This window comes from Staurois parvus, unplaced genomic scaffold (assembly GCF_062004578.1).
Source record: "Staurois parvus isolate SC_StPar_1 unplaced genomic scaffold, SC_StPar_1.0 ptg000162l, whole genome shotgun sequence".
Classification (NCBI taxonomy): domain Eukaryota; kingdom Metazoa; phylum Chordata; class Amphibia; order Anura; family Ranidae; genus Staurois; species Staurois parvus.
This window is the reverse complement of record NW_028317958.1, coordinates 434553-448521: the sequence shown is the minus strand read 5'-3', so window position 1 is coordinate 448521 and position 13969 is coordinate 434553. Positions and strand designations below refer to the sequence as shown.

The 13969-nt window shown below is 41.4% G+C and overlaps 1 protein-coding gene across 2 annotated transcripts in view; it reads right to left on the bottom strand.

The window, feature by feature from the left end:
* Window positions 1-13969, bottom strand: part of ATXN7 (ataxin 7) — a 164141-nt gene that overhangs the window by 71624 nt on the left and 78548 nt on the right. For both annotated transcript variants that reach the window (XM_089675994.1, XM_089675992.1), the window contains exon 4: window positions 5379-5483. In XM_089675994.1, the coding sequence (XP_089532120.1) occupies window positions 5379-5483 (105 nt within the window). The remainder of the gene's footprint in view (window positions 1-5378; window positions 5484-13969) is intronic.

Below are 13969 nucleotides of genomic sequence, written 5' to 3'. Positions count from 1 at the left end.
ACCTGAGTTTCTGTAAAGGGGATTTGTCACCGAGGAAAAAGTATCTGGATGGGCAACACTTGGATAGCATAAAAGAGATTCCGGCCTCTCAATGCCAAGATTCAGGAGGACATTTAACAAATGGAATAGTTCATTGCACATGGCCTCTAAATGCTCTATACAGCTATAGATGACACAAGGGGGCTGTATTATTGTATACATGGCTGTGCGCGTTATGTTGTGAGCTCCAGATAAATCTATTTTTGAAGTGTGTTCGGTAAAGTTTAGTTACCTCTAATTCTTGGTATACTATACCCAGAGAGTTTGAGGAAGATGCTAAAACTCTCCATTGTATTATGCTGCATTCTGGTATCAGCTTTGATCTTCTGACTGTTGCTGTGTGTTTCCCTGCTCCCAGCACAATTAAGGGGGGGGAAGCTGATCGCTTTCTATTCAACTCCTCCATTCAGAAAAAAATATTGTATTCTGTTCACTGAAGATGAGGCTTTATCTGAATGGACAAGATGAGAACCTGGCATTCACCAGCTCTTGCTCCTCCCCTGGTCCATTCAGAGAAAGCATAATTGTCAGTGAAAGAAAATGAGACGTTTTCTGAATGCGGGAGCTGAAGAGAGAGAAACCTCCCTATATCGCTGTAGGACCAGATGAGTCGACAGTATAATTCAGCATAATACAACAAAGATTTTTCCGCATCCCCAGCAACCAGCTGGATGTAGTATACCAAGGATAAGAGGTAACGAAGCTGGATCCAGCACACTTCAAAAAATTTTTTTCAAGAACCTAAATATTCATTCTTCAGCACTATCCACCCACCCAAGTCCAATTCATCAAGTCGTGGAAAAACAAATTCCTCCAACATGTTCACATACCGGTCTGAATTCACTTATTCAGTGTATGGACAATGGGGGGCGTCACCTACCTGATATGATTTTCAAAACTGTGTAAAACAGAACTTTAGAGATGTACCTACATTATTAAAGACGATAAAAACAATTCTGATTCATAAAATGGGTTTTATTGCGTTTTGAAAAAAGGATGTTATGTTGCTGCACCCTGTATGTGTATATATATATATATATATATATATATATATAAATAAGACATTTTCTCTTTATACAAATTTCTTTCCACTTAAGTTTTTTTGGGGGGATCTTAATATAGTGAAAAGCTGACTCCCAGAAGTCAAATGTATTCGTTATTCATATACTATTACATAAACATGACTTTTACTGAATTAATGTATACTAATGACACCAGTTTACATTAGTATGCCAGCATTTAAAATCGAAAAGGATGAAACTTATTCCATTTCCAATCAAGGACCTAAATTGACATGGAAGTATACTGATGGTATACTTCCAAATACCCACTGGAATAAAGTTATGACTTATTTTACTTTATATTCTCCTAGATACACAGTTTACCTCTAAACTGATTTATAATCTTGGCCCTTATTTAGATTGCATCCTCACTCCATGGGAGTTTGGGGTGGGAAGTCATCTGAGCACTGAGATTTGTGGCTCTACAAAACTGTCAGCTGGACTCAAGTGTGCATAACATCACATAACACAGGATTGTAGTTGTGAGATATAACAACTACAGGGATCTGTTAAATACGGTTATGGATATTTAGGAGCTGGAAGACCGCAAGTGTTTATCAGAATTTAGAGCAGCAACTGTATCATCACAGGTTTAGAAGCATATCTAAGCCCGAAACCAAAAATGTATTATATTGCAACGTATCTGTCCTTAGATCTAATGGCTGCCTTAGTTTACTAGTTTGGCTTTTTTTTCTCTTTTTGCACCCGGTAATTCTGCAAATGCTACATTTCCGGTCCCAGGGTGGCTATGCTCACTGTTCTTAATCTGTGGAGGGAAGCCATGGTTGTCACTAAGCGGATTCCTTATCTTTGTTGCATAGGTAGGTGTTCTTTTGTAGTTCACAGAAGGTAGCTGGGAAAACTGACAAGACTGTGATATATCAAACAAGTGTCACCGTTCAAAAACTCGCCTGTGTCTCCCAGTCTGGGTGTTGTGCAGGTGAATGCTTGGGAGCCAGTCCTTGCTCCGTATATCACCCTGCCTACACAGACCGCCTACCCCTAAGGTGATTCACCCTTCCAGGCTTAATCACAGAAACACAACAGTATGTTTGTGCTTGTGTCTGTATCTTGAGTAAAGTTCTCACTGGCCAGCGTTTATCATTGTGTGGCTTTTTTGCATGTTTGATATAGAAGTTCAGTGCACTGGAAGAAGTTATTGAAAATTGTTGGTAAGATAACCCACTATTTGCATTTGTTTTCTTTTTTTCAAGCTAAGAACAGCTGCAATATACATGTGAGTTTAACCACCAGCCTACAGGACACTTTTTCTCCTTCACTGACGTGCGCTAATGAGGCTGCACTGATGGGCACTGATAGGCTGCACTGACGGACACTGATAGGAGGCACTGATGGGCATTGACAGGCATCACTGATGGGCACTCATATATGGCACTGATAGGCAGCACTAGGCGGCACTGATAGGCAGCACAGATAGGCGGCACTGACTGGCACTGATGGGTGACACTGAAAGGCAGCTCAGATGGGCACTGAAATGTGGCACTGATGGGCACTGGCAGGTATGAGCACTGAGAGCTGGCAATGATGGATACTGACAGGTGGCACTGCTGGGGCTACACAGATCATCAGGGCACACTGATCATCAGTGCTCTGATGATCTGTGTACATGTCCCCTCCGAGGAATGCCAATTACCGGCTCTCCTCTCCTCATGCGTGACAGCTCGTGGGGAGAGAAATGCCGATAACCGGCATTTCCCTGTTTACATGTGATCAGCTGTGATTGGACACAGCTGATCACATGACCGAGCCGACATCTTCGGCTCTTTCAGTGGATCGGTGATCCGCTGTGTCCGAGGGACACAGCGCACCGCCGATCGCCATGCGCTCAGGGAGCCGCTCAGGCGCGGTTAGAATCGGAGGACGTCATATGACGTCTTCCCAGAGAGAACCGCCTTGAGTCCGTCATTTTACTATATGGTGGGCGGGAGGCGGTTAAAAGAGGACCATGATTTCCTGCGGGAGCACTATTTCTGCAGACAGCTGCCACACAAAGCGATAAGCATCTGACAGATCTAGCAGCCAGTCACAGCCGTTCACATGTAATCGAACATGTAGCGATTACCTATGGAAGATCAGCCCTGGGCGCAAAGTTTCCATCCGGAGCCGATCATCAGCAAGCAATCTCTGCATGTCCGACTACATGCGTATGGCCACGTGCGCTTTCAGCCTCTCACTGCTTTGCATGGCAGCTATTTGCAGAAACCCACCTGAATTTCCCACAGGAAATCGCAGTCTGCCCTTAAATGCACCTATGAATGAGGCCTAAAACGTTTGTTTTTAGATATCATTTGAAGCCAAACTGAAGAATTTTTTTATCGATTACTGCAATGAAGTTACACCTATAAATTGTAATAGTCTTTTTTTATGTGCACTTTTGCTGCAGCCTTTGTTAACCCTTTACCACTGCCTCCTACTGGCCTATTAAGGGGTTCTTAAAGCTGGAGGTCAGTATCAGGCTCCCGTTAATGAGATCAGTGGATCACAAGTCTGTCCCACAGGCTCCTAACTGTAAACAGTGACTGCTTACTTGGCCCCCAGCACCATGTGAGCAGATCCAGCACAAATCAGCAGTACCAGATGTACATATATACACTCACCAGCCACTTTATTAGGCACACCTGTTCAATTGCTTGGTAACACAAATTGCTAATCAGCCAATCACATGGCAGCAACTAAATGCATTTAGGCATCTAGATGTAGTGAAGATGACTTGCTGAAGTTCAAACTGAGGATCAGAAAGGGGATTTAAGTGACTTTGAACGTGGCATGATTGTTGGCGCAGATGGGCTGGTCTGAGTATTTCAAAAACTGCTGATTTACTGGAATTTTCACGCACAACCATCTCTAGGGTCTACAGAAAATGGTCCAAAAGGAGAAAATATCCAGTGAGCAGCAGTTGTGTGGATGAAAATTCCTTGTTGATGGCAGAGGAGAAGGGGCAGACTGGTTGCTGCGACATTCAGATGGTAGGGTCAGAATTTGACGTAAACAACATGAAAGCATGGATCCATCCTGCCTTGTATTAACGGTTCAGGCTGGTGGTGGTGTAATGGTGCGGGGGATATTTTCTTGGCACTAGCAAGGTGTACCTAATAAAGTGGCTGGTGAGTGTATGTGCCAGTATGGTATTAAAAGTCTACCGAACTGGTGCCCCATATATGTGTATGGTCAGTGGAAACAGGGTAAAATACTCTGTGCTGGCGAAAGGAGTGGCAGGGGAACGCAGCAGAGAAGAGTATAAAGTGTTTAAGGTATGGGCTTTTCAAAGACACGGTCCTATTGCCCTGAATCAGCAAGGTAACAGCATCTCTTTAAGACTGAACTTCTCTTTTGGGGACACCAGAGGACTACGCTTACTTTAGTTCTCCTGTGACCCAGATTCAGCTTACAGCAGGCTATTGGCCACTGTCAGCAAACACAGCAGAGCCACTCCAGGCTCTCAAGGATCCCAACAATACTGGTGGAATCCACCCGGCTGCCTGACTGACAGCTGGCTCCATCTCTCAGCGTGCAACGGAACGTTGGAGGCGGCTGCACCAACCTCTCTCCCTAAGTGCTGGAGAAGCAAAGCAGACCGAGAGCTGAGCAATCAGTCAATGTGAGATATTGGCAGCATCACACAACGATGCTGCAACATAGAGGCAAGTACAGATGATTCTTTTTTCCAATCCCATACTCTTCCTTTAATTCATCAGTTGATAGGAAACAAATATTGATGACCTATTGGCTTGTTTATGCCAATTTCCCAGCTTGTGCTATTGAGCTGGGTAAAACAAGCTTCTTACAACAGGAGGAAAGAAGGAAATGGGAAATGTGAAAAGATGACAAGAGCTCCGTCTGCTGTCAGGATAGAAATTCATATGCAGAATTAAAAATTTCTAAAAAAAAAAAAAAAAAAGATATAAAAAATTGAATAAAAATGTTATATATATATATATATATATATATATATATATATATATATATATATATAAAAAAATAAAAGTTCTGACCATAACCAAAATACATACAAAAGTCTACAAGTTCCCTTTAACGCTAGAAGGGGACCTTTCCTGTTGAATCAACTACCAGAACAAACATAACAGGTTAATCTGAAGGCTTCACTGAAAACCAATAATTTGTGTTAAATCCTCCGAGAATATTTTCATTTTGGGCTGTCAATGACAGGCACTTTACAAAACATTAGAACGGATGAACAAAATGTGCCATCTTTAATCCTGATTTAACAACGTTATTAAGTCATAGTTAAGCACTTACCATAATGTGATTGAAATGCTTGCGGCTTTATGACCTGATTACATTGGTTACACACAACTAGATAAAACTCATCGTAGGCCGGGCACAGTCCAAATATCGGCATGTCTGTGAAAATAAAAAAAAGGAGCATCCTTTAGAGTTATGAAAAGCAAGATAGCAAATTATATATTAGTACTAATCAAATTTAAAACTGCCAGTCTGCAGCAGCTAGAAAATGTAAAAGAAAAAGCAAGATTTGAGATCTCTCATGGTTAAAAGGGACCTTAATTTAAAAACAGGGTGGATAAAAATCAATAAAAAAAAAAAAAAAAGGATTTTTTTTTATTTAAATCGGATTTTTTTTAAAATAAAATGCTTTTTGAGGAAAATATATTACCATCCAAAGGTTATTCCATCATGAAATAAAGATTAGTTTTTTAATTATGTAGAATAAGGCTGTATATGTTTAATTTTTTTGGTAAATAAATTCCATGAATCCATTCACAATGTCATGCTCTTCCAGAGGTTTTTGTAAGATTATTGGGCAGTTTCTCTGCCTACAAGATATTATCACAGATGTTGGTTTACTTTTGCAGTTCTCAAAACTGAATTTGACTCAGCGGAGATCACATGCCTCTTCTTCACAGCAAAAATGTTATAACATGAACAGAGTTAAGAAAAAGACCTTAATCCTAACTTCTACAAACCTATGAATACAGAATCAACCCCTTCAGTGCTAAGTTTCAAGAAGTTCAGTGAATAGAATAGAAACAATATTTTTCTGATTGTTTGGAGTGGAATAGATCTGCACAAGAAGAAAGTGAAACTAAGTGTGAGGAGGAAGGGGCTGACAGTCTACGTTTCTTAAAATATATATATTTTGTTTAGCCAAATTAGTTAACAAACATGGATGTTTTGTTTAAGCAAATAACATATGCTGGAATGTTATTGTTTCAGTTGAATAAATCTATTTAAATTGTTATTATTAAGGTAATGATTATTTTTCTCCTTCCTAAGTACAACAGAAAAGTTGTCCAAATATGAATGATTAACCTATTAAACTGGGGATAAAAAAACTAATATGAAAAGTTGTTATTCTAAAAATCTTCATCTACTTGCATATTAAAGTTATACCAGCAAGAATTAGTCTTTATGTAGAAAACTAGGATTTAAATCAAGCCTTACTGACTAGTGATTTAAATCAGTTTGATATAAATCAAATCCACCCTGTTTAAAAATAAAAAACAACAGCAGTCAAATCATCTCTAGCTGAAATGTGCTGTCATCAGACTTAATATTATTCATCATGAACACTGTCAATATATCCTGTCTTTAGAGACAGTCAGGAGTGGGAATCTGAGAATCAAAATTATAAATTAAAAAGGATAAGTTCACCCATTTCTAGGGTGAAACATGTAACATGTTCCCAATGCTGCAGCCGCTGCCCCCCCTCGCTGTGACAGAAGTACAAGGAGAGGTTTTCCATATTAGCTGTCACTTTTTAAAAACAGTGCAGCCGTGCGGGGCTCCACCCACACGGCCGCATCATTCATTCAGTGTTCTGTGCATCAATGAGCTAAAAGTCACAACAGCCTTAGCGTCTGTCGGCTTGTAGTTCTCAATGAAATCTCACAACACTGTGGAGTGCCATGTTAGCTCACTGAATCTTCCCATCAGTATATCTGCTTGCCTATACGGGATGTACGGGCCAACAGTTCTACTGACAGGACAGCATGAGACCTGCATGGCACCAGCGATCAATGCTTTACAGGCTCTTGCAACCAAAAATAAATGCACATTTTTTTTACCTGCAAAAAATGTGCATTTATTATATTTTGAACTAATCCTTTAATATATATATTGATATAGTCATCACAGACCCTTTTTATTTGACAGTTTTAAGGGTGTTGTCTGAGAACTGAGCTCAGGTAGGAGATAAGACAGCCTCTGTGGGGGGCCTTACTGACTGAAATTCACAGCTTGAGAGGGAGAGAAAACAGTGCAATAATATAAACAACTGCTATCCCCTAGAATGGAAAGTTCATGCCAATTTATAGCTTCTCTTTAAAGCAGACATTGCATGAAGTGCCTTACCCCTTCCGTCTCCGAACATGCAAATGCCACCATTGTGTGGTCCATGATTAATCAGCAATTTATTGCTGTAGCCCATGCTAAATACAGGAAGCATCGTCCTCTTCTGGCAGGTGCCCCAGCAACTTCCCCTCTGTGCACTAAATAAAATCGTCCTGATATCATCAGTCTGCCTCTCCACCTCACCCAATCAGAAGAAGGCTTGTATCCATTGAAAAGTAAAATAAAAAAAAGTCTTCTTCTGAGGGGCGAAGTGCCGGATCAAGCAACTCATTTTATTGAGTACACCGAGAAGTCATTGGAACAGGGACGCTGCTGGAGGAAGGACGCTGCTTCTTGTGTGTAGCATAGGTCACAACAGTAAATTGCAAATTCACCATCGCCCACACAGAGGTGACATCTGTATAATTCATGGCCAAACTGGCCCAAAGTAAGTGTGTAAGATAATCCAATTTCTGGAGTTCTTTATTTTTGGGGACATTTCCACTTCCTGTTGAGTCTATGGGGGCCAGAAGGGCATAGATAACTCACTGATGGGAATCCCATAAACTGTCCAGAGGTTCTAACCCAAGGGAAAGGGAAGGGGTTTATCTGCCTACACTAAGGCAATAGACTGAGCAAATTTCTATCCTGCAACAACGGGTCACAGTCAGTGTTGCTAGGGGAATCCCTCCCGTATAGCTATTGTGTTTTCCAAGCAGGGGGATGGGGGAAGTTATCCACGCCAAAAGAACAGTGATTATTGCTATCAGCTATAATAGTCATCAATAATCACATGCAAAATCCAGCAGCATAAAAAAAACAAAAACAAAAACTTAACTGATTCCCCCATCCACGCATTCGCGTTAGAAGAAAGAATCCTCCCCGCTGTGTTGTCATGTTCTGACAGAAGTGACTCCACCCACCATCAGAATACACTGATCAATACAGCAGCCGATTGGCTGCATACACCGATGTATGCAGCCAAGCGGCTGCTGTGTTGACCAGTGCATGCAACCAAGCGGCTGCTGTGTTGACCAGTGTATGCAGCCAAGCGGCTGCTGTGTTGACCAGTGTATGCAGCCAAGCGGCTGCTGTGTTGACCAGTGTATGCAGCCAAGAGGCTGCTGTGTTGACCAGTGTATGCAGCCAAGCGGCTGCTGTGTTGACCAGTGTATGCAGCCAAGCAGCTGCTGTGTTGATCTGTGTATGCAGCCAAGCGGCTGCTGTGTTGATCAGTGTATGCAGCCAAGCCGCTGCTGTGTTAAGCAGTGTATGCAGCCAACCGGCTAATGTGTTGATCAGCGTATGCAGCCAATCGGCTGATGTGTGGATCAGCATATGCAGCCAATCAGCTGCTGTGTTGATCAGCGTATGCAGTCAATCGGCTGCTGTGTTGATTGATCAATACAGTAGCCAATTGGCTGCATACGCTGATCAAAACAGCAGCCGATTGGCTGCATACACTGATCACAGAAGCCGATTGGCTGCATACACTGACTGAAAAGTTTTCAACAAGCCAGTTCATGAGAAGTTGATCAATAGATTGACTACTCAGGAACAGGGTTAGATGGATCGAAAATTGGACAGTTTCTGCTGAACTGACCAAATGTTAATGCATGTATGGCCAGCTTAACTCTCTAATTATAATTAAATCTTTTCTACAGGCATATAAAAAAATGACATGAACATAACATCATTACCGAAAAAATAAAAACCAACAGGTCAGCTTTACTAAAAAGCCGCTTGCACAATGCGGGAGGTGTGCTGTACAGACAGCACTGATTAAAGATATTGTCTTTTTTTCCTGGCTTCAAGTTGTGAGCTACTAAGCACAGCATGGCCGGGTCACCAAGTAACTGAATTAGCCCCGCAGTCAATATTTACTTACGCTGTCAGCAACCATGATCATCACCTCTGACAAAGTCAACAGTGACTTCTCAAACAGATTGGAGGTTCCAGCGATACTGGGACCATGCCACCGTGTGATAAATCCGGCGCATCTATACTACGACAGATTGTTCTTGTGAAGGCGAAAAAGCATGCCGTGGAGTTAATGACAGACGACTGGACAGAAGAATTTCCTATTTATAGAACAACGCTGAAATCACTGAATTCCTAAAGAAATTCCAGATGTGGCGGGAGCAGAGACTGCTCCATTACCTTCAAACAGGATGCAGCTGCTGGGGGTTCATGTACAACAAAAGCTTTAATCTTCTCCATACACAGGACAATTTGCAGACAATTTTACCAAATTTAACCAGAATGTGATCACAGAAACCAATAGGATCAATATAATATACCCCAAACTGCTGGTAAAAATGTGTCATTGTTCAGTTACATTTGGGATTGAAAACTAGTTGAATTTGGTTACATCCGCTGTTTGTTAAGCAGGCTATACAGTGGGGATCGAAAGTTTGGGCACCCCAGCTAAAAATTTGTATTAATGTGCATAAAGAAGCCAAGGAAAGATGGAAAAATCTCCAAAAGGCATCAAATTACAGATTAGACATTCTTATAATATGTCAACAAAATTTAGATTTTATTTCCATCATTTACACTTTCAAAATAACAGAAAACAAAAAAATGGCGTCTGCAAAAGTTTGGGCACCCTGCAGAATTTATAGCATGCACTGCCCCCTTTGCCAAGCTGAGACCTGCCAGTGTCATGGATTGTTCTCAATCATCATCTGGGAAGACCAGATGATGTCAATCTCAAAGGTTTTAAATGCGCAGACTCATCTGACCTTGCCCCAACATTCAGCACCATGGGTTCTTCTAAGCAGTTGTCTAGAAAACTGAAACTGAAAATAGTTGACGCTCACAAAGCTGGAGAAGGCTATAAGAAAATAGCAAAGCGCTTTCAGATGTCAATATCCTCTGTTCGGAATGTAATTAAGAAATGGCAGTCATCAGGAACAGTGGAAGTTAAAGCAAGATCTGGAAGACCAAGAAAAATATCAGACAGAACAGCTCGCAGGATTGTGAGAAAAACAATTCAAAACCCACGTTTGACTGCACGATCCCTCCAGAAAGATCTGGCAGACACTGGAGTTGTGGTACACTATTCCACTATAAAGAGTTACTTGTACAAATATGGTGTTCATGGAAGAGTCATCAGAAGAAAACCTCTTCTACGTCCTCACCACAAAAATCATCATTTGAACTTTGCAAATGAACATATAGCTAAGCCTGATGCATTTTGGAAACAAGTTCTGTGGATCGATGAGGTTAGAATTGAACTTTTTGGCTGGAATGAGCAAAGGTACGTTTGGAGAAGAAGGGGCACAGAATTGAATGAAAAGAACCTCTGTCCAACTGTTAAGCATGGGGTTGGATCAATCATGCTTTGGGGTTGTGTTGCAGCCAGTGGCACAGGGAACATCTCACGAGTAGAAGGAAAAAAGGATTCAATAAAATTTCAGCAAATTTTGGATGGTAACTTGATGCCATCTGTGAAAAAGCTGAAGTTAAAGAGAGGATGGCTTCTACAAATGGATAATGATCCTAAACACACCTCGAAATCCACAGGGATTACATCAAGAGGCGTAAATTGAAGGTTTTGCCATGGCCTTCACAATCTCCTGACCTCAACATAATTGAAAATCTATGGATAGACCTTAAAAGAGCAGTGCGTGACAGACAGTCCAGAAATCTCAAAGAACTGGAAGACTTTTGTAAGGAAGAATGGGCAAAGATACCTCAAACAAGAATTGAAAGACTCTTGGCTGGCTACAAAAAGCGTTTACAAGCTGTGATACTTGCCAAAGGGGGCAGTACAAGATATTAACTCTGCAGGGTGCCCAAACTTTTGCAGACGCCATTTTTTTGTTTTCTGTTATTTTGAAAGTGTAAATGATGGAAATAAAATCTAACTTTTGTTGACATATTATAAGAATGTCTAATCTGTAATTTGATGCCTTTTGGAGATTTTTCCATCTTTCCTTGGCTTCTTTATGCACAATAATACAAATTTTTAGCTGGGGTGCCCAAACTTTCGATCCCCACTGTACATTAAGCAATTGTATTTCCACGAGTTGAAGGAAAGAAAATTGCTCGATTCCCCCATCAACAGTGAATACCTCCCATGCAGCTTTTGTATTCTGACAGATTTCCCGGCATCCGAATACAATGATAGTGATCAAATGAAAATCCCAAACAGGCTTGTTGTACGGAAGTCGATTGATGGATCGATGTCAATACAACCAGCCTGCCCATAGATGAATCGAAATTCAGCCGATCCCTGCTAAACCAGCCAAATTTCAATCCATTTATGGCAGGCATAAGGCTAGCACGGAGATGAAGTCCATATCTTAGATATAGAAAATAAATACACATAGATATATATATATACACACACACATACAGATATTAGAAACCCTTTAATCCAATTACACATTCATTAAATCATCCCTAAAGCTGAACTCCAAGAGAAAGATGTTGTCTAAATAAGGCCCTTTTTGCACAGGGCGGACTCCAGCACTGGATCCACCTGCTCAGCAGGGAATCTGTCTGCCGATCCCCACTGAGCAGGGGAATGACAGGTCCGTGTCGGCTCCATCTATGTAGAGTGAACACAGCCCACTGTGTTCTATGGGGCGGGCAGATGGAAATGGACTGCCTGTTTCCCTCCTACTGCCATCCAATCCGCCAGATGGATGGGGAGCAGATACCTATCCATTTGTTTTTAGTGGACAGGATTGGATCGGAAGTCGGAGAGTGTCATTTGACATCCACTGCTTCACAGTGGGCAATAGAGGGTCCGCCCAGGTGAAAGGGGCCTAAGCATGATATGCATTCTTCCATGAATCCTAGTAAACGTTGTGTATTTCTTCCAGTTCTATAAAGTAATCCAGTGTGAAACTTTACCTCTGTGCAGGAGATTCATGTAATCAAGACTGCTCAATACTATTCTCTCTCCTTGTGCAGGGTGACTGGTCTTGTCTCCTCCCCCTCCTGTAGCTTTCTGCAGGCAGCCTGTAGGGAGTGAACCTGCTGGGTCCCTCCCACAGCTCTGCTTTCTGCACAGGCTATATATAGCATATATAGATATCACTGCTACTTTAATGACTGGGAATTTGGTGCGCAAAGTGGATGTATTTACTTTTCTGGCTACTGGAGAATATATATGGAAATTAAAATTTTTGTGCCTGAAGCTCAGATTTAAAAGTACCAATTTAAAGAACCTGAATTTGGCTTGGTATCAACATCTTGCAGTTCATGATCAGCAGAGCTCGGATAGGGGGGGGAGAAAGAAGCAGCACAACAGTCAATCAGAAAAAAGGGCATGCTGATAGAGAGAGCAGAGTGACAGATGAGCTCATCAGTCTGCTGCTTCTCCTTTCACTGTCCAATCACCTTTCACTATGTGCAAATATACATGGGGGGTTGAATTAACAAACCTGCAGAATGCAAAATCTAGCACAGCTCTGCATAGAAACCAATCAGCTTCCATTTTTCGGCGAAGCTTAACTAAACAAAAGTGGCGTTGCACCAGATTTTGCACTCCCCTGCTTTAGTAAATCAACCCCATTGTCTCCTACCCTGCCAGCCTGGTATGTGCTCTGAACTACACATTCTATGGCGGGTAAAATGGTTCTATCATTTTTTTATTTAAAAAAAAAAAAACCCAAAAAAACAAAAACACACATTTAGGTCAGACGTAATCATTTAATGTTTATACATTCTTCTTCGTTAACATAGTTGCAATATACATGTGTATGTGCGTGTAAACATGTATATAGACGTGCAAACACATGTATGCACATAAATTACTGCACTTAAAGGTAACATTTTCTATTTTTGTTTTATATTTCTGTACTCATCGCTGTATAAAGGGCGTATTAATAATTACAGAGCTGCAATTAAAAGGAACTGAACTCTGAAAACTGTCCTCAAAAATAAACAGGCAGGAGATCATAGGACTAGTCACTAGAATTAGCTGTGGTCTCCCTGCAGCCGATATTCCCCCATTACTGACTTATCATGCCATACTTTACACTTTGCGTCTGTGGATGCGGAGATCATAGTAGAGCAGGGTTGTTTGCTTCATAATCGCAGGACGGCCAGCAAGGAAACCAGTAGCACAGTACTGACATCGCCAAATCTCACTCCAAAAACTGGCTAGACTAGCAGTCATATATAGCAGTGCCTTAGATCTCACACTGCAGATATTCAGCAATGAGCCTGTGGGCATAGGAGTATCTAAGAACCCTCAAGTACCAAAAGTGCACTGCTATTATTCAGGAGAAATTCCAGATAAAAAGGAACATTATTAGGATAAGGATTATTTATTTCAGGTACTTATATAGTGCTGTCAATTTACACAGCGCTTTACATATATATTGTACATTCACATCAGTCCTGAACCCTCAAGGGGTGTACAATCTAAGGTCCCTAACTCACATTCATACATACACATACTAGGGCCAATTTAGACAAGAGCCAATTAACCTACCAGCATGTCTTTGGAGTGTGGGAGGAAACTGGAGTACCCGGAAGAAACCCACGCAGGCACAGGGAGAGCATGCAAACTCCAGGCA